The 18,400-nt window shown below is 27.1% G+C and overlaps 9 protein-coding genes across 9 annotated transcripts, besides 16 other annotated features; 5 read left to right on the top strand and 4 right to left on the bottom strand.

Moving 5' to 3' along the window:
* The first annotated feature begins 64 nt into the window (after window positions 1–64).
* Window positions 65–103: a sequence feature (AT_rich).
* A 242-nt stretch (window positions 104–345) lies between these two features.
* Window positions 346–395: a sequence feature (AT_rich).
* Window positions 396–438: a microsatellite.
* Window positions 439–458: 20 nt separating this feature from the next.
* EDI_272990 (60S ribosomal protein L18A, putative) lies at window positions 459–980 on the bottom strand (the record flags this gene model as incomplete). Its single annotated transcript, XM_001741537.1, has 1 exon — window positions 459–980. The coding sequence occupies one exon, from the start codon at window positions 978–980 to the stop codon at window positions 459–461; it is 522 nt and encodes a 173-aa protein (XP_001741589.1).
* A 185-nt stretch (window positions 981–1,165) lies between these two features.
* EDI_272980 (cyclin, putative) lies at window positions 1,166–1,961 on the top strand (the record flags this gene model as incomplete). Its single annotated transcript, XM_001741536.1, has 2 exons — window positions 1,166–1,293; window positions 1,349–1,961. 2 exons carry the CDS (start codon window positions 1,166–1,168, stop codon window positions 1,959–1,961), a joined length of 741 nt encoding a protein of 246 aa, XP_001741588.1.
* Window positions 1,284–1,325: a sequence feature (AT_rich).
* Window positions 1,621–1,641: a sequence feature (AT_rich).
* Window positions 1,962–2,134: 173 nt separating the features above from the next.
* EDI_272970 (ATP-dependent RNA helicase, putative) lies at window positions 2,135–5,779 on the top strand (the record flags this gene model as incomplete). Its single annotated transcript, XM_001741535.1, has 1 exon — window positions 2,135–5,779. The coding sequence occupies one exon, from the start codon at window positions 2,135–2,137 to the stop codon at window positions 5,777–5,779; it is 3,645 nt and encodes a 1,214-aa protein (XP_001741587.1).
* A 91-nt stretch (window positions 5,780–5,870) lies between these two features.
* EDI_272960 (uncharacterized protein) lies at window positions 5,871–7,640 on the top strand (the record flags this gene model as incomplete). Its single annotated transcript, XM_001741534.1, has 1 exon — window positions 5,871–7,640. One exon carries the CDS (start codon window positions 5,871–5,873, stop codon window positions 7,638–7,640), a length of 1,770 nt encoding a protein of 589 aa, XP_001741586.1.
* A 127-nt stretch (window positions 7,641–7,767) lies between these two features.
* EDI_272950 (uncharacterized protein) lies at window positions 7,768–9,222 on the top strand (the record flags this gene model as incomplete). The annotated part of the gene is made up of 1 exon (XM_001741533.1): window positions 7,768–9,222. One exon carries the CDS (start codon window positions 7,768–7,770, stop codon window positions 9,220–9,222), a length of 1,455 nt encoding a protein of 484 aa, XP_001741585.1.
* Window positions 9,223–9,248: 26 nt separating this feature from the next.
* Window positions 9,249–9,278: a sequence feature (AT_rich).
* A 257-nt stretch (window positions 9,279–9,535) lies between these two features.
* Window positions 9,536–9,591: a sequence feature (AT_rich).
* A 446-nt stretch (window positions 9,592–10,037) lies between these two features.
* Window positions 10,038–10,166: a sequence feature (AT_rich).
* EDI_272940 (glucosamine 6-phosphate N-acetyltransferase, putative) lies at window positions 10,148–10,703 on the bottom strand (the record flags this gene model as incomplete). The annotated part of the gene is made up of 2 exons (XM_001741532.1): window positions 10,148–10,462; window positions 10,539–10,703. 2 exons carry the CDS (start codon window positions 10,701–10,703, stop codon window positions 10,148–10,150), a joined length of 480 nt encoding a protein of 159 aa, XP_001741584.1.
* Window positions 10,470–10,519: a sequence feature (AT_rich).
* A 129-nt stretch (window positions 10,704–10,832) lies between the features above and the next one.
* Window positions 10,833–10,867: a sequence feature (AT_rich).
* A 44-nt stretch (window positions 10,868–10,911) lies between these two features.
* Window positions 10,912–11,051: a microsatellite.
* Window positions 11,052–11,248: 197 nt separating this feature from the next.
* Window positions 11,249–11,276: a sequence feature (AT_rich).
* Window positions 11,277–11,556: 280 nt separating this feature from the next.
* Window positions 11,557–15,489, top strand: EDI_272930 (bile salt export pump, putative; the record flags this gene model as incomplete). The annotated part of the gene is made up of 1 exon (XM_001741531.1): window positions 11,557–15,489. One exon carries the CDS (start codon window positions 11,557–11,559, stop codon window positions 15,487–15,489), a length of 3,933 nt encoding a protein of 1,310 aa, XP_001741583.1.
* Window positions 15,484–15,644: a microsatellite.
* Window positions 15,645–15,738: 94 nt separating this feature from the next.
* Window positions 15,739–15,826: a sequence feature (AT_rich).
* A 222-nt stretch (window positions 15,827–16,048) lies between these two features.
* Window positions 16,049–16,084: a sequence feature (AT_rich).
* Window positions 16,085–16,727: 643 nt separating this feature from the next.
* Window positions 16,728–17,672, bottom strand: EDI_272920 (uncharacterized protein; the record flags this gene model as incomplete). The annotated part of the gene is made up of 1 exon (XM_001741530.1): window positions 16,728–17,672. One exon carries the CDS (start codon window positions 17,670–17,672, stop codon window positions 16,728–16,730), a length of 945 nt encoding a protein of 314 aa, XP_001741582.1.
* A 334-nt stretch (window positions 17,673–18,006) lies between these two features.
* Window positions 18,007–18,387, bottom strand: EDI_272910 (uncharacterized protein; the record flags this gene model as incomplete). Its single annotated transcript, XM_001741529.1, has 1 exon — window positions 18,007–18,387. One exon carries the CDS (start codon window positions 18,385–18,387, stop codon window positions 18,007–18,009), a length of 381 nt encoding a protein of 126 aa, XP_001741581.1.
* Window positions 18,221–18,310: a microsatellite.
* Window positions 18,388–18,400: the final 13 nt, after the last annotated feature.

The raw sequence follows: 18,400 nt of genomic DNA, 5'->3' as shown, positions 1-18,400 counted from the left end.
TCAACTATTATGTTTTATTTTCAACCACGATTATAATTTTTTAACTCTTTTATAACTTTATCTGATTATAATAAAAAGAAAAATATATAATAAAAGTAAAAAACTGATTAGTGGTAATACATTTCTAATGACATTCCATCAACAACTTCATATGACTCTAATGAGATATGGTCTTGATAAACATTATTTCCTCTTTGAATCTTAATTTTATCAGGACGAGTACCAGTTTTAGCACCAGCAACAATTTTTAAGTCCATAACAGTGTCGTCTTCATGAACCTTTATTCTAAACTTTTTTCCTAATCTATCATTAAGGATTACTTCTATCATTTTACCTTTACCACTCATTTTTTATTTATAATATTTTAAGATGAAAAGATTTATTTATTTAATATTAAAAAAAGAGAAAAATAATAGAAAAAAAAGAAATAAAAAACAACCACTTCATTTTTAACTCAATTAGCATAATTTAGTAGTAAGTTTACCGGCTTTAATTGGGAGATTAAATCTCTTTGATGCAATAACTGGTTTGCAATGTACCATTGGGAATTTGACGTGGTGTCCAACAAATTGATGGAGAACTGGATTCTTAATAGCTTTATCTCCAACAGTAGTAATACTAATCAATTGGATTTTGTCTTGTCTGGTTCTGTATTGTGATGCAAGGTCGTTGTACATTTGTCTAACAGCACCAACTCTAGTAACATCTCTATATTGTTTAGTGATGTTATGAATTCCACCAGCAGAAACATATCTCAAAAAGATTTGATAATTCTTGACAACAGTTGGGTTCTTTTCAAAAATTGGTTGGCATTGAAGAAGTTCTGCATTAATCTTCTTGACTTTATGTTGTTTCTTTAACATCATCCAGAATTTGGATTTAGCAACGACATAGTTTGGAGCAAAAACTCTTGATCTGAAGATTTCATTTGGGTTGTGAGCTTTATCAGTACATCTGGCGGTGATATAGTATTCTTTCATTGCAAATCAACCAACAATATATTTTAGGGTTGATTTATTGAGATCAACTGGAAGGGTTATTTTTCTAACTTATTAACTACATTTCTTTAGTTTTTTCAATACCATTAATTTTTTATTTCTGTTAATTTTTGTGTTTTTTATTTTACATGTTTTCAGTTTTTTAGATTTATTAGCTGTTTAATAAAATGCAGTGGATCATCCCTAAAGCTCAACTTGATACTCTCTTACGTCAATACGGATCACCACAAGTTGAGTATAAGAAAAGAAGGGAATATTGCCAGAAGATTAGGGCAATTGGTAAAGAATTAAATTTGTTTGTTTAATAAATATTAAAAAGAATAAATAGAAGTATGACTAATGAATAATAGAAGTAGTAAAATAAGTGCACTATCTCAAATTATTTTTATGCGTTATTTTCTTTATAATTCATTGAATAGTTGTGATCCATTGTATGTAATTTCTGCATCAATCTTTTTATCAATGAAATTAGAAGATTGTAGAACAAAAGGAATTGATGAATTAAAAAAATGTTGTTGTGATCAATTCAAAGAGATAAAACGAATTGAAGAAAATGAATTGTTATTGTATGAACGTAAAGTACTTGTTGGTATTAATTTTGAATTAAATATTGAAACTCCACATTTATATTTAAATAAATTAACTAATGGATTTTCAGTAGAAACAAATTTAAAATTAGATGCTTGGGCATTTACAAATGATTTATGCTGTACACATGTTGTACTTACACACACCCCATTTTGTATTGCATTATTATCGTTATGCTTTTCTTCTAAACAACATAAATTTGATTTAAGTTATGATTGTGATATGATTCGATCTCAATGTCAAAAACTATCTTTGAGATGTCCTGAAGAAACTCTAAGTAGGACTGGAAAAATTCATTTATTAGAATTTTTTGCTATTAAAGCTGAATATGTTCAAGAAGCAATGTCTGCTTTAACTCAATTCTATAATCCTTAATGTTGTACTTCTTTTTCTCACTTTATTTTTCTCTTTTTTTTTATTATGAAAATAATGTAATATAACAAGTAATTACTATTATACAAGATAAAACCCTATTATATTATCAAATCAAAGATGATAAGAAGTATGACTTTTTTGTTATTTTTTTATTTCATCTTAATTATCATCAAATGAGTTTCGACTCTAGTTCTTCTTCTTGGTATAGTCAAAATAGGAATTTAAGAAATAGGACGTCTACATCAAGTCGTTCACGAAGTAGAGATAGAAATAGATATTCTGGGATAAGTGAAAGTGATAGCCAATTTCAAAATGATGATATTATGAGATTACAAGAAAAAATTCAGGGAATGTCTATGAGAAGAGGTAATCCAGTATCACAAAAGATTCGTATTTCGAGAGAGAGTCTTCCTGCTTTTCAACACCGACAAGAAATCATTGAAAAAATCAGACAAAATCAAGTTGTTATTATTTCAGGAGATACTGGATGTGGTAAATCAACTCAAGTTACACAATACATTTTTGAAGATGCTAGAGCAAATGGCGAACATGTTAAAATTGCATGTACCCAACCGAGAAGAATTGCTGCTACTAGTCTTGCTGAGAGAGTTTCAGAAGAAGTAGGGTGTTCATTAGGAACAGCTGTTGGATATCAAATTGGGATGGAAAAACAAGCAGATAGTAATACTAATATAATTTATTTAACTCCAGGAGTATTACTTCAACAGTTAATGAGAAGAGAAGGAAGAAGAATGTATACACATATTATTATTGATGAAGCACATGAAAGAGACCTTGATACAGAATTTTGTTTAATGTTATTAAGAAAGTTTCTTTCAAAAACAACAGTGAGATTAGTTATTATGTCAGCAATGATGGATGTTGAAAAAATTCAAAACCATTTTATGTTAATTTCAGAAACAGGACATCAAACACAACTTCAATATTTATTATGTGATTTTAGAGAACAAAAAGATTTTGAAAGAATTGATATTACAAGATTATCTAAACCACCATTACTTCATATTGGTGGTAAAAGATTTCCTGTAGAAGAATTTTATATTGAAGATGTATTAAAATTAGTTAAAAAAACTTTTGAACAAATTTATCCATTTCAACAAAAAGAGAATATTTTCTCTACACTATATCCAGAACTTGATTCAAGAACACTTGGATTAGGAATTGATCTTATTCAATACATTATTAGAAAAGAAACTTCACCAATTTGTATTTTAGTTTTTCTTCCTGGAATGGCTGAGATTGAGGAAATGAAAAGTAGGTTAGAGTGTTGTTCTTATAGAGGAGAAATTCCTTGTAATTTCATTAAATTGCATTCAACTGTTTCAATGACAGAACAAAGATCTATCTTTATAGAATCAACTGCTCATAAAATTATTTTATCTTCAAATATCGCTGAAAGTTCAATTACTGTTCCTGGGGTTAAAGTTGTTATTAATTTTGGAATGGAAAAGTCAATGCAATTTGATACTGCAATGAATATTGAAGCACTTAAATTAACATGGATTTCTAGTGCAAGTGAAACACAAAGAGTTGGTAGAGCAGGAAGACTTTCATCAGGTAAATGTTATCATATGTATCCAAGAGCATTTGCAAGAGAACTTGGTCGATACTCAGAACCAGAAATCCAAAGATCACCTCTAGAAAAGATAATGTTAATGATTTTAGAAATGAAAGAAGGAAGAGAATTACTTGACTATGGAATTCAACCACCTTCAGATTCTAATATTGAAAGGTCAATAGATAATTTAATTATTGGAGGATTTGTTGTAAAAGAAAATCGTATTGATAATGCAATTACTATTGCACCATTAGGAAGATTTGCAGTTAAATTACCATTAGATTATAGGCTTGCTAAATTAGTATTTTTTGGATTATATTTCGGAGTGTTTACTGAAACAGCAAGAATTGCTGCATTATTTGGAATGAATCAAATACTAAGAAGAGAAACGTCTGAATTACTTCAAAAAAAAATGGCTATTGATAAATTATATAGTGATATTATTACTTCTTTATTAATTGACGATAGTAATAGAAGAGAAGTAACAAATATTGTTAATGAAATTACAAGAAGAATTTTTATTGATGTACGAGATAAGAAATTATATGATAGATATGATGTTAAAAGTAAAGAAGGAGAATATGCTATTCATCTTGCATTATATTCTGCATTTTATCCAAATTATTTTACTACAGAATGTTTAGATGGTAAATTATTAGAAGCAGTTAATAGAGGATGTTCTTCACATGAACGTGTTGGAGAGGTAGAAATGAATCCATGGTATACTATTGCATTTAAAGGAGTACCTGATAGTATTACCAATCAACAATTTTTAGAACAACTTGGAACATATTTTTTTAAAGTATTTGGGAATGTTTCAGTAATTAAATATATAAAGAAAACTGATAGATTTAGATTAGTAGAATTTTATGAATTTAGAGATGAAATAAAGAAAGAGATTTATCCATGGGGAACAAGAATGAGATATCTTTATATAGCATTAGAATGGTTATCTCAATGTTCATTTTATTGTAAAGAAAAAGTTAAAGGACCTAATGGAATTGAAGAAGATGTTACTGTTAGGTGTTATGCTTATCACCCATATTCTGTTTCATTAGTAAATTATTTTACACGACAAATTGCTCGAATAGAAGGAGGAAGTTGTTTAGCACCATTATTAATGAAACAAGAATTAAGAGTTGGAGGAGGACATGAAGAATATTATCCTGTAGATCCTAATTATTGTATTGTGACAGGACTAATTGGAGAAAGTAATTCAGGAATGACAATGTGTAGAAAAGTATCACTCTTTCCAAATAAAATTGGTAAACAACATTTACCAATATTAGCTATGATTTTTTCACCTACTCCAATATTACCATTTTATAATAAAAATTATACTAAACTTCGTTCAATATTATTTGCACATTCAAGAAGAAGTGTTAAAGTAGAAGTCTATCTTGACGAAACTACTTTGATTGCTATTAATCGAATTCGAAATGATATTAAGAATTTTGCTGATTCTTTTGAAATTCAAAGAGGAGAATATTTAAGACCTTGTGAAGTAATGCAAATTTTTAAAGAATTATTAGAGAAAACATATTATCCAATGAAGGGTAGGGAAATACAACCAAATGAAGATGAAATTAAATTTGTTGAAAGAAACCAAACACTTACTCATCTTTATGCAGATCACCCTTTCCACAAAATGAAGCCACTTAGTGTAGAAAAAGATCTTGAATTAAGTGAAGACGATGAGGCACAAGATGCATCAACAAAAATTGATGAATATTTGTATAAAGAGAAATTAGCAAAAGGATGGTATCCTGAAAAAAGACTAGTTTGTGGTTTATGTCAATCAGTCATTTGTTATTTAAAAAATGTCAAACCGCCTGGCTCTAATTTACCTAAAAATGTTATTGGTGTAATGACATGTACTTTTGGATTATTAAAGACACAGAGTGATCCAAGAATTGGTTGTTGTATGAAAGGGCATCCTTGTTGTAAACGAATTGATGGGCAGTATGTTCTTACTGAAGATTCTAAATGTATATTAATTGATGACCAAGGAATTTCAAAACCTTGGATTCCAGAAATATATGAAAATTTCTTTGCAAATATAGGGGGAATTTATACACAAGTTCCACCTGTTACACCTGGAGAGTCATTAGTGGATTATGACTGTCCATTATGTGAAACAAAATGTAGAAGTAAAGATGAATTTCTTAAACATATTCCAACAACAACACATAGAATGGCTGAGACTTACTATAGAAATATTTATATGAGAAACAAATAATTTCAATTTTTTGGGAATATTTATTATTTTATTGAAACACAATAAAATTAGAAAGAACTTGAAAAAATAACACATTAATAAACTTGGAAATATGACCAACCGTGTAGGTGAAAGTAAACATTTTATTCTTCCAAAACCACAAAAAATGAAGGATACTGATGTAACAAATCCAATTCCTATAACTAATCCTTTTGATATTGAAAAGAAAAATAAAAATGATTCACCACAAATAACAATAAAAGAAATGTCTTCTGATAATTATTTAAAAAGATTAGATAAAAAACCTATTTTAATTGAAAAAAATGGCAATGAAAATATTCATTTTAATACTACTGTTGTTTCAGATCAAAACAAACAAAGACTATCTGAAGACTTTGTTAATGAAAAGAAATCAATCCAAGATGAAAATTTTTATTTAGAAACTTCATCTTTGAATCAATCTTCATCATTAATTAATAACTCAGAACCAAAAGAATTTTGTTTTGGATCTTCTGAAAGTGATGACGGGTCATGTGAAATAGTTATGGATAATCAAATTATTAAAGAGAGTAAACAAAAAGATAAAAAATTTCAACAAATTAGTCTTTCTGATTTTAAAGAAAAAGATTGTGGAGAAGGTATTGGATTTGAGCTTGGATATGGAATGGACAGCGAAGATGAAATTGAACCAGAAAATAATACATTGAAAACAGTACCAAAAGAATGTTCAAAATCTCCTCAGACACCAGTTATCCAAGATGATTATGTATTTAAAAAGAAAAATCAAGAAGAACAAAAGTCATGTGAATTTGATTTTGGAAGTGATAATCATGAAAGTTCAAATAGTTGTATTTTTAATGAATCAATAAGTATAGGTGAAAGTCTTGGAAGTATGTTAAACAGTTGCGAAATAAAAGAAGGAAGTGAATTTAATAGTCCAATAAAAGGTGAAGAAAAAACAGGAAAAGTTGTGAAATTATGGCAACCATCCTTATCTGATTTCAAAGAAAAACTTAAAGAAGATAAAAATAGTCTTGTTATTGGTAAAAAAGAACGTTTATCTGATAAAACTGAAGATTCAAATATAGTAGTAACCAAACCTATAAGTATCAAAAGAGAAAGTTGTAAATCAAATAAATTAGAACCAAGAGAATCATTTATGGTAAGAACAGATAAAAAAACATCAAATAATATTGATAGCAAAACAAAAGAAGCTTTAGAAATACAAGAACGATTAAAAATAGAAGAGCAACAATGGTTAAAAAAGAAAGAGGAAGAAGAAAAACGAACATTAGAAGACCAATTAAATTCCTTAGAAATCACAAAAGAAGAAAACTTAAACAAAGGGATAATTAAATCGTTTATTCCTAGTTTACAACAGTGGACTGGAATGCAAAAATATGATGTTATTTATAACTCAAAATTAGATGGGTTTAAAAAAGAAAGAATTTACAACCACATTTGTTTAAAGAAACATGTTATGATCTTAGTATTTACAACAGATGGAAATGTATTTGGATGTTATAATAGTAAGAGATTACCTGCTTTAAGTTGTGAAGGGTTTGTAATGGATGATTCACAACATTTTATTTTTACATTAAAAAACCCATTGTCAATACCACCAACAAAATTTGTTAAAAAAAGTATTTTTGGACCATCAGTTGGAATTAATTTCAATGGGTATAAATCACTTGATGGTGAAGATGTTTTGTTAACGTGTAGGTGGTTCTTTTATATTCGAGAAAAAGATTCAAGTATTTCATCTTCATTTAGTAGTATTTATAATGACACTATTGGAAAAGAGTATTTTATATTCACTGGAAGTACTGTTGTAAAAGTTGAGAGAGTCATTGCTTTAGAATGGAAAAAAGACTCAATTTAAAACAATTCATTAATCCAATTCAATTCATTCCTAAGATATTTTTATGTTATACAAAACGTTAATTAATGAGAAATAATCTTTTTTTAAGAACTTTAAAAAGTTCTAGTAAAAACTAAAAAATAATAAAATGAATGAAGTGTTGACACCATTAGAACGTGCATTACGACAACAATCAGAAGATATTATTAAATCATTTATGATAATTGGGGCACCAGTTTCAAATAATTTTTTTCCTACAAGTGAGCAAGAAGTTTTATATAAATACCCAAACGATTTAACAATATCTGACAAAGTAATAACATTTTTAAAAAGCCCAACTCCATTTGAAAGAATTTCAGTCAAAAAATATTTAGAAACTGAAAGAATGCATCCAGCTGTAACAATTTTACCTGGAAGTGGTTTGTCTCAATTTGCTGTTATTGTTTCACATCTTGAACCTGTTTGTATGCATTCAACATTGATTAATGGACCAACAGTCTTACCATCAACAGTAAGTTCTTTTAATGCGGTTAGAAGGTTTTATATTTTTTTATGTCTTCAACCTCATGTAATATGGTTAGTAAAAGCCCTAAAAATTATTATTGAATTTGATTTTGGAAAGAAACTTGCATTATTATCAGGTAAAAAAGAAGAAAGTCATGAACTTAAAAAAGCAGATTTAGAAGAACTTATTAGGTCTCTTATTACCTCAAAATCTCCACAACTTGAATTTCATATAGTTCAAACACCAAATAAACAAACAAATTATAAAGATTATACTATTGTTTTAACAAATTTATGTAAAAATAAAATTAAGAAAGAGATAATTGAAAAATCTTTTCATTCATTAAAAGTACGTTATACAACAATTTATCCATTACCTAATATGATGTTATTATGTGATTTCTCTATTCCAATATTATTTACTACATTACCATTAAATATTATTTTAGATTTGTTTGAATCAATATTATTAGAAACTTCTGTTATATTAACTTCAACTCGACCAACATTATTTACAGCTGGTTGTTTTGGGTTATTATCATTATTACATCCTTTAAGTTGGCAAGGAGTATTTCTTCCAATGGTTCCACAAAGTCATATTGAATTACTTGATGTTCCAGTACCTGGAATATTTGGTACACAACCTTTAAAAGGAAATCCATCCAATTCGGGATTACTTGTTAATATTGACGCTTTCACTCCTGCATTAAATGGAGAAAAGAAAAAACAAATCCAACAACTTCCCCCATCAAGATCTGTTTTACCAGAACAAATGAGGAATAGTTTAATTGCTGCAATTGAAATTGTGATGAATAATTGGAAAGGAAAAATTAAAGGAAATGAATGTGAATTTACAACTGAAATTATGAACATATTCTGGGTTAGTTTCTTCAATAAATTATTTCATAACATTATTATATTAAACTGTGATACAATAGAAGATTTAAAAAATAACATTTTTAAACTACCTGAAGATGATGAACTTAATAAAAACTTTTTAATGAGGTTTATTCAAACACAACACTTCAACACTTGGTGGTTTTCTCAATACTTAAATTATAAAAAAGAATGGACTGAAACTGTTTGTGGGAATAAATGATTAAATTTTGTAATTGAATTCATTTGAAAAATTTTTAATTTGTAAAATAAAAAATTGGTATCATATTCCTTTGTTCTATTATTTTGTTGAATTCTTTGGTCAGGTCATATTTTCTTTCAACAATACAACTAACAATTATTTTAACAATTTACATTGTCTTAGTCATAAGACAATCCTTTTAGTAATATTTTCATATTCTTTTCAATAAACTCTAATTCTCTAAAAAGTTTCAATTTAATAAAAGTACATTAAATTAAGTTAGTTCTTTTTGATTATCAGGCAAAATGGTAATGGCAATCAATAGAGAATGAGGTTTTTATTAATAAATATTTATTTATTAGTTCTAATAGATAATATATTTATTAAATTGGAAAATATGTAAATATCATAATAGTAAAATCAAAATAAGAGAGTAATAAAAAGGATTAATATTTTATGATAGAAATTAAATTAATATTGCCATGTTGAAAGAAAATACTAATTAATGTTGATGAATTATGTTAAAATATGATTATTTTAATTAACTTTTATCTCCACCTAATTTAATTTTCAGTTTTTTTTTTCAGTACATTTGGTATAAATCAATAAAATTAGTTATTCTCATTTATTTTAGAACTGTGAATGTGTTATAATTAAAAAAAAAGAATACCTCAAAAATAATTAATGTTAGGTAATAAATAAATATTCCAACTTAAAAAAGTTTTGGAAAGAGAGTAAATTCTGATTATTTATTGGATAAGTTGTAGTTAACAAAAATTACGATATTTTAAGAAAAGAAAGAATGGTATAAATGAATTGTTAATTATCAAAGAGTGTTAATAAAAAAATTAATACATTAGTTTGAAACAATTTACTTATTTACATTTTAATTAATTTATTGTGAATTTTATTTCAAAAACAAATAAAATAATGTACAAATAAATAACTATTTATTAAAATAAATAGCCATACAATTGTCTTTATAATGAATTCCACATTTTTCATAAAATTGTTTAACACAGTCATGACAATCTAAAACTATTTTATAACACCCTTTTTCTTTTCCAATTTGAATGAGTTTTTGAATAAGTGCTTTACCTAATCCTTCTCTTCTTCTTGAACTGGTTACTACAATATCTTCAATATGTCCAACCAAACCACCACAATGAATAAACTTTCTTTCAATAAGTAAAGTTCCAGTAACGACAATTTTACCATCATTATCTTCACCAACAATAACATTATATCTCCCACTTTTTTGCTTTATCAATTAATTTTATATTAAACATATTTTTCTTTTTAATTTTAAATATTAATTCAAACAAAAAAGAACGAACCATTTCATCAAAAACTACATTAAATCTTTCCTCAGTTATTTCACAATTTGTCAACTCATTGAGAACATTTGAAATCCCTCTTTTATAATCTTCTTTTTCAAGTGCTCTGAATTTAACATTATTCAAAACTGGTAATGATGTAGTCACAGAACAAACACAAGTCATTAGTTAATTGAAGTTCTCCGTAGTTTTTTTAAATTACCTTTTTCTCTAACACTAAAAAGATTCCATTTCAACTCAAAGTAGTCTGTGCTTTTTTTGCTTGAAAGGTGTTTTCTTTAACTTATTCAATTGATAATTAATTAATAAAAAAGATTTTCATTAAAATTGTTTTACAACTTTCATTAGATTATCAAAATTAATGAAAATTATCTTTTTTTTTTTAAGTAAATTGTTACACTTTTTTTTTAATATTTCATTTAAATTCATTCACTTAATTTTTTTTGTTTTTACCTTTTCAATTATTTTTCAATTTTTTCTTTGTTTGGTTTTTTAATTTTATTATTTTTTATTGTAGAAATGTATGTATAACAAATACATTTCTTTCAAATATAAGAGATTATTAATAAACGAAAAAAAGTAAAATTAAAAAGAGAATGAAACAAAAAAGTGAATAATTATAATTCTTCTTTTAGATTTTGAAGGGAATTACTTGTTTAGCTAGTTCGATTCTTTTCTATCCTCATAAAATAACTATTGAATAAATTAGCATTTTATGATAAAATTATAATAAAAAAACCTTTTTTCAAAGAAGATATGAGTCATGTTCACGTGGAAAGAAAGAAAAGTGGAAGAGTGGTAATATTGCTTCATTAACAATCACTCTTTCAAAAAATACTTATAAGAAAAGAACAATGTTTTGACTATTTTTGGAGAAGGAGACGAACTGGGTCAAATTTCACGCAAAACAAATAAACGAAAGTCACAGTAAAGCTACTTTTTCATTTACCTAAATTTACCTAACCGAGTTTTTGGATATTTCTTTCATCAAAAAATACTAATAATTTATTCAGAAGAAATGAGCGTAACAACAAACACTGTTACTGACGCATTTGCTATATTTGATGTTACACCTGACCCAGATGAGTTAGCAAGAAAAAATAAAAAACCAGAAGATTCAGGAAGTGTTACTGTTAGGCAATTATATAGGTATGCTAATTGGCTTGATTTAATTCTTCTTGCTGTTGGTATTTTTGGTTCTATTGGATGTGGTGTATTAACTCCATGTCAAATGTTAGTTATGGGAGATATGGTTGATACTTTTAATACAAATGATCTTATGAAAGCCTTCCCAAGTCCAGATGCAATGTATGATCCGAATTATTATCTTCCATTTAATCACCAAGTCACTGAAACTGTTGCAGATACTATTAATGATCTTGTATTAAAGATGGTCTGTTTTGCTATTGGAAGTGGTGTTGGTTCTTTCTTAATGACTTTTTGTTTCTTTGTTATGTCAGAACGACAAGGGATTAAAATTAGAATGTTATATTTCAGAGCGTTATTAAGACAAGATGCTGGTTGGTATGATTTCCATGAATCTGGTGAATTAACTTCTAGAATTGCTTCTGATGTCCAACAAATTCAAGATGGAATGTCTCAAAAATTTGGTATTATTTTCCAAACAACCACTTCATTCATTGCTGGATATGCAATTGGATTTGCAAAGGATTGGGATCTTACATTAGTTATTATGTCAATGTCTCCATTTATTGTTTTATCTATGACATTATTAGCTGTATTTGCTACAAAATTCACTGTATTAGGAGAAGAATATCTTGCTAGTGCTGGTGCTATTGCTGAAGCTACAATTGGTAATATGAGAACTGTTCAATCACTTGGTCAAGAACATGAATTTTGTGAAATCTTTAATCAAAAAATTAGAGTTGTTGATCGTTATAGTGTTCTAAAAGGTCTCACTGTTGGATTAGGACTTGGAGCAGTTATGTTCTTTATTATGGGTGCTTTTTCATTAGGAAGTTGGTATGCTTCAGTTGTATTAAGAGGAAAAGGAGGAAAGAAAAGTGTTACTGCTGGTGATGTCATGATTGTCTTTATTTGTGTATTAATTGCAACTCAAGGACTTTCTATCATTGCTATTCCATTAAATATATTTGCTACAGCTAAAGCTTCTGCATATAGAATTTATCAAACAATTGATAGAATTCCAGATATTGATTGTAGATCTACAGCTGGTGAATGTCCAAGTGAGTGTAATGGAAATATTACATTAGAAGATGTTCAATTTAGATATCCAACAAGACCAACTAAACAAATTCTTGGTGGACTTGATCTTGAAATTAAAAAAGGACAAACAGTTGCATTAGTTGGAGCATCAGGATGTGGTAAATCAACTACTATTCAATTAGTCCAAAGAAACTATGACCCAGTTGGTGGATCAGTTAAATTAGATGGAAAAGATTTAAGAGATTTAAATATTAAATGGTTAAGAAATCAAATAGGATTAGTTGGACAAGAACCTATTTTGTTTGCATGTACTATCAGAGAAAATATTATGCTTGGAGCAAGAGATGGAGAAACACCAACTGAAGAAGAAATGATTGAATGTGCTAAAATGGCAAATGCACATGATTTCATTTCTCATCTTCCAGAAGGATATGATACAATGGTAGGAGAAAAAGGTGCTGCATTATCAGGAGGACAAAAACAAAGAATTGCTATTGCACGTGCATTAATTAGAAAACCTAAAATCTTATTACTTGATGAAGCTACATCAGCACTTGACACTCAAAGTGAAAAAATTGTACAACAAGCACTTGAAAAAGCTAGTGAAGGAAGAACAACAATTGTTGTAGCACATAGATTAACAACTGTTAGAAATGCTAGTAGAATTTGTGTATTCCATCAAGGAGAAATTATAGAACAAGGAACACATCAAGAATTAATGGAATTAAAAGGAACATATTATGGATTAGTTAAAAGACAAAGTATGGAAGAAGAAGTTGATCAAGAAACAGTTGAAAATGATTTAAAGAAAATTAGAGAACAAGAAAATAAAGAAGCAGAAGAAATTAATCAACATAAGAATGCAGATACAAATGAAGATCCAGATGTTGTACAAAAATTAGAAGATGAATATAATAATGAAATGAAGAAATTGAAACATTCAAATAGATTTGTATTATTAAGAGTTATTCTTGATAATTTCAGACATGAATGGTTCTTATCAATACTTGGATTTATTGGAGGAATTGGAGGTGGTGCTATTTTCCCATTCTTTACATTAAAAATTGTTGACTTAATTATGTGTTTATTATCAATTAATTCAGATACTCTTACTGATGACCAAAAGGATACTATTAAAAATATTTGTATAATTGTTGTTGTTATAGGTGTTGCATCATTTATATCATACTTTATGTATATTGGATTATTCTTATCAGCAGGATTTAAGATGATTGGTCGTGTTAGAAAAGATATGTATCATTCAATAATGCATCAAAATATCTCATGGTTTGATAGAAAAGAAAATATGGTAGGATCATTAACAACAAGACTTGCATCTGATCCAACAACATTACAAGGAATTTCAGGAGAACGTGTTGGAAATGTTATTCATATTATTTCTACAATTGGATTTGCTTTAGGTATTGCATTCTATTATGATTGGAGAGTTTCATTATGTGTTATGGCTGTATCTCCAGTATTAATTGTTGTTGTATTTATTAATGGAAAATTAAATTCATTAGAAGCTTGTCCAGCACAAGCAGCATATGAAAGATCAGGAGTTACTCTTGTTGAAGCAGTTGAATCAGTAAGAACAGTTCAATCATTAACTCGAGAAGAACATTTCCTTGAAGTATTTAAGGAAGCATTAAGAGAACCAAGAAGAGGAATTTATAAATGGGCACCATTGTTATCAATTTTCAATTGTTTGACTACATTATTGACTCAAGTTATGAATCCATATGGATTTTATATTGGAACATATTTAATTAAAAAGAAGAGTGAATATGATCTTCCAGTACCTGATTTTATGGTACAATTCAGTGATAAGTTTGAAGAAATGCAAAAAGCTATTATGGCAGTTATTTTTGCAGCACAAGCAGTTGGTAATTTAGGAAATATTGTCCCAGATATTGGAAAAGCTGTTAGAGCAGCAAAGAATACATATGATGTTATTGATAGAAAACCAAGTATTGATTGTTATAGTGAAGAAGGTGAAACATTTAATGATATTAAAGGAGAAATTGAATTTAAAGATATTTGTTTCAGATATCCAACAAGACCAGATAATTCTGTCTTAAAAGGTATTTCATTCAAAGTAGAACAAGGAAAGACTGTTGCATTAGTTGGGGCATCAGGATGTGGTAAATCAACATCAGTTCAATTGATTGAAAGATTTTATGATCCAACACATGGAGATGTATTATTAGATGGACATAATATAAAGGATTTAAATATCCATTTCTTAAGAAGTCAAATTGGAATGGTAGGACAAGAACCAGTATTATTTGCTGAGAGTGTTATGGATAATATTAGAAGAGGTATTCCTAAAGGTGTTGAAGTTACCAATGAACAAATTTATGCTGCTGCTAAAATGGCAAATGCACATGATTTCATTTCAGCAATGCCAGAAGGATATAATACAATGGTAGGTGATAGAGGTGCACAAATTTCAGGAGGACAAAAACAAAGAATTGCTATTGCACGTGCATTAATTAGAAATCCAAAAGTATTATTACTTGATGAAGCTACATCAGCACTTGATTCAGAAAGTGAAAAAATAGTACAAGATGCACTTGACAAAGCAGCAAAAGGAAGAACAACAATTGTTATTGCACATAGATTATCAACTATTCAAAATGCAGATCAAATATGTGTTATTATGAGAGGAAGAATTGCAGAAAGAGGAACACATCAAGAATTAATAGATTTAAAAGGATTTTATTATACACTTGCTATGCAACAATTTGGAACTGTGAATTAGTTCATTAATTGATTAAATTATTAATTAGTATTTTATTCTGTTAATCAATTTAGACTACTAAATTAATTGTTTTGATGAATTATTATTTCTTTTTATCATTCTATTATTAGATGATTATTATTTTATTAAAAAATTAGTAAAAATATTAAATAATTTAAAAATAGAACAAATATTAGAACATAGATAACTTATGAAATATATCATTTAATAGAGTCATTATTAATAAAACAATATCAAATACTAATAGAGAAAAATAATTTTAAATTTGGTATAATAAGAACTTTAAATAAAATAATTGATAACAACAAAAGTAATAATTCTAAATAATTTAATAATACTATATGTGTATTTAATAACCAAACACTGAATTAAATTATTATTATCAGATACAATAATTTTTATATGTTTCAATGTTTTTTTCTTCTTTAAAATTCATCAGTATAATTTCATTAATTTTTTATCCTAATAATTATGTTTTATCCAAACTTATAAGTAATCTTTTCATTTTATTTCTTTTATCAGTTATTTATCTGTTTTTCTTTTCATAAAGTCATTGTTCTTTAATTTTATTAATCCATTTTATATTTTATTAATACTGAGTTAAAACATTTCTTTGTTATTGTCTTAATCTAATTTATAATGCAACTTTTGTTTATCAAAGTACCTTGCAAGTAACTATTTATTTTCTTAGTTAGAACAGTTTTGTTTCGATTCATTTGTAAGTTACTCATTGAAATTTGATGAAAAGGATAAATCATTCTTTTTTATAAATTACATTTGTTTTCTGCCTGTGTGATTAACTTGATTAATAACAAAATCTTGACATCTGTGGCATACAACAACTATTTCTCTACACAAAAATAAATTGTATTCAAAGAAATTTTATTTAAAGATTCATTGTCATTATTTTATGTAACTCTTTATTTATTTTTATTATGTTTCAAAGTGTTCTGAGTTATCCTTAGTTATATTTCATTTTAGTTTCATGGCTTATTTAATACAAAAGATGAGTTGATTAGAAGATAAGTGATCTTAATAAAACGATACAGTACACAAGAATTATCTTTATTCTTTATACAAATATCAAAAATAATGTCTGTTCCCTTTTAGTGAGTCATTCCTCTTAAGTTACCTCTGACTAGAACATACAAGAGATTTTTTGAGTTAATTAAAAAACAGAAATTGGATTATCAGTTTTACAGATTAAGAACAGTAAAGAATAAAACAAAAATAATAAATTAGTGGTGAAGATGAAGAAGATAAAGATTAGATATTTTAAATGAAGAACGAGAACAGATTGGGTGGTTTTCATCAATATAAAATGAAGTTTGGACGTTAGATAGTGAGCATTCATTTGTGCCGTTAGAACAAAACACCATGTCAAGACCATTCTTTCCTGTTATCTTGATCCAATTATCATCATCAACAAAACTGATCATTGCGTCAACACCAAACTTCTGATTTAGAAGTAATACTTTTAAATCAGCATCTTCACCTTTCACCCATAAGACATAATTGTCAAACCCGAGAGGTAATTCTGCACTAATTTCTTCTTGAATATAAACACCAAAGACTTCACCAGTTTCTTCTTTCCATAAAATACAAATATTATTTCTTTTAACTAATTCGGTTAAGAATGCTTCTTTATCATTAAAACAATTAAAATCTTTAATCTCCTCACAATACTGAGTGCCAGTTAATCTCATAATTGCCTTTTTGATATCTTTTGAGATGATTGAATCTGTCTGTTCTTCACAATGAGAAGTCTGATTAGTATTATTTCTTAAAGAATGAACAAGTTGTAAAACTAGATTCAAATCAATAGACTTTTTAATTTCATTAACTTCAACCTGTTTAAGTGCTTCATCAATAATAGATTCTTTGCCTTCAAACAACCCTTTTTTCTTTTCAATTAGAATGTTTTTGAGTTGTGTTCCTTTGATGAGCATACAATATTGGAATAGTTCATCATTCTCAAGTTCATCTAAATATGTTATTACATTGTTCTGATTCATTGAGGCTTTCTTTAATTCTTGAAGATGAGATTGTGAAATATGAAAATACTCTGTCAATATTCTATTTTCAATTTCACGATTAACACGACAAAGATACAACTCTGCTGATAATCTATTACTCACTCGAATAGTGTCAAAGTATAATAAAAGTGTAGTATGGTCTTGCATTGATAGAGTTTAATTCTTCAAGAAATTAGAAAAGTTTTCAGGGTTTTTGTATTAAATTTCAATTTTGAAATATATAACAATGTTTGAAATAGAATTTTTATTTATTGAAGAATTATTGATTTGAATTTGAGAAAGAAGGATTTTATCTAAAATAAATCATTTACTAACTAAAAGAAAGTAAAAATGATTAATTCTAAAGAAATATCATTATGATTAATTTAATTAGACAAATTATTTTGATACATTCAATGATTTCATTGTTATGACAATTAAAATGAGATAATTATTACATAAAGAGTAAGAAGAATGATTGAACAAACAAGTATCATTTTAGTTAAAGATTAAATGGATTATTTTGGAAAGGTACTTTGTATCTTCTGTTAATTAATTTATTTAGAGGAACGACGTTGATACTATTCTTAGCACTAGAACGAAGATAACTTGATAATTGGTTAATTTTCTCTTTAGCAATAGAACGTCCAAGATCAGTTAGTGTTTGTTTTGCTGCATTATAATCATATTGGTCATCTTCTAAATCAAAAGCAAAGTTATCAAAATCATTAATCTCATCAAAATCATCATCAAATAAATCTTCATAATCATCAAAATCATCATCAAATAAATCTTCATAATCATCAACCATTTCCATTAAATCTAAATCATTGAATCCAAAAGAGGAAATTATGAATAAGAAAGTAATGAATAAAATGAACATTAAATTATAATTT

Source organism: Entamoeba dispar, genomic scaffold (assembly GCF_000209125.1).
Source record: "Entamoeba dispar SAW760 scf_1105229463785 genomic scaffold, whole genome shotgun sequence".
Lineage (NCBI taxonomy): Eukaryota > Evosea > Mastigamoebida > Endamoebidae > Entamoeba > Entamoeba dispar.
Note: the sequence above shows the minus strand (reverse complement) of the source record. Positions and strands in the feature narration are given on the sequence as shown.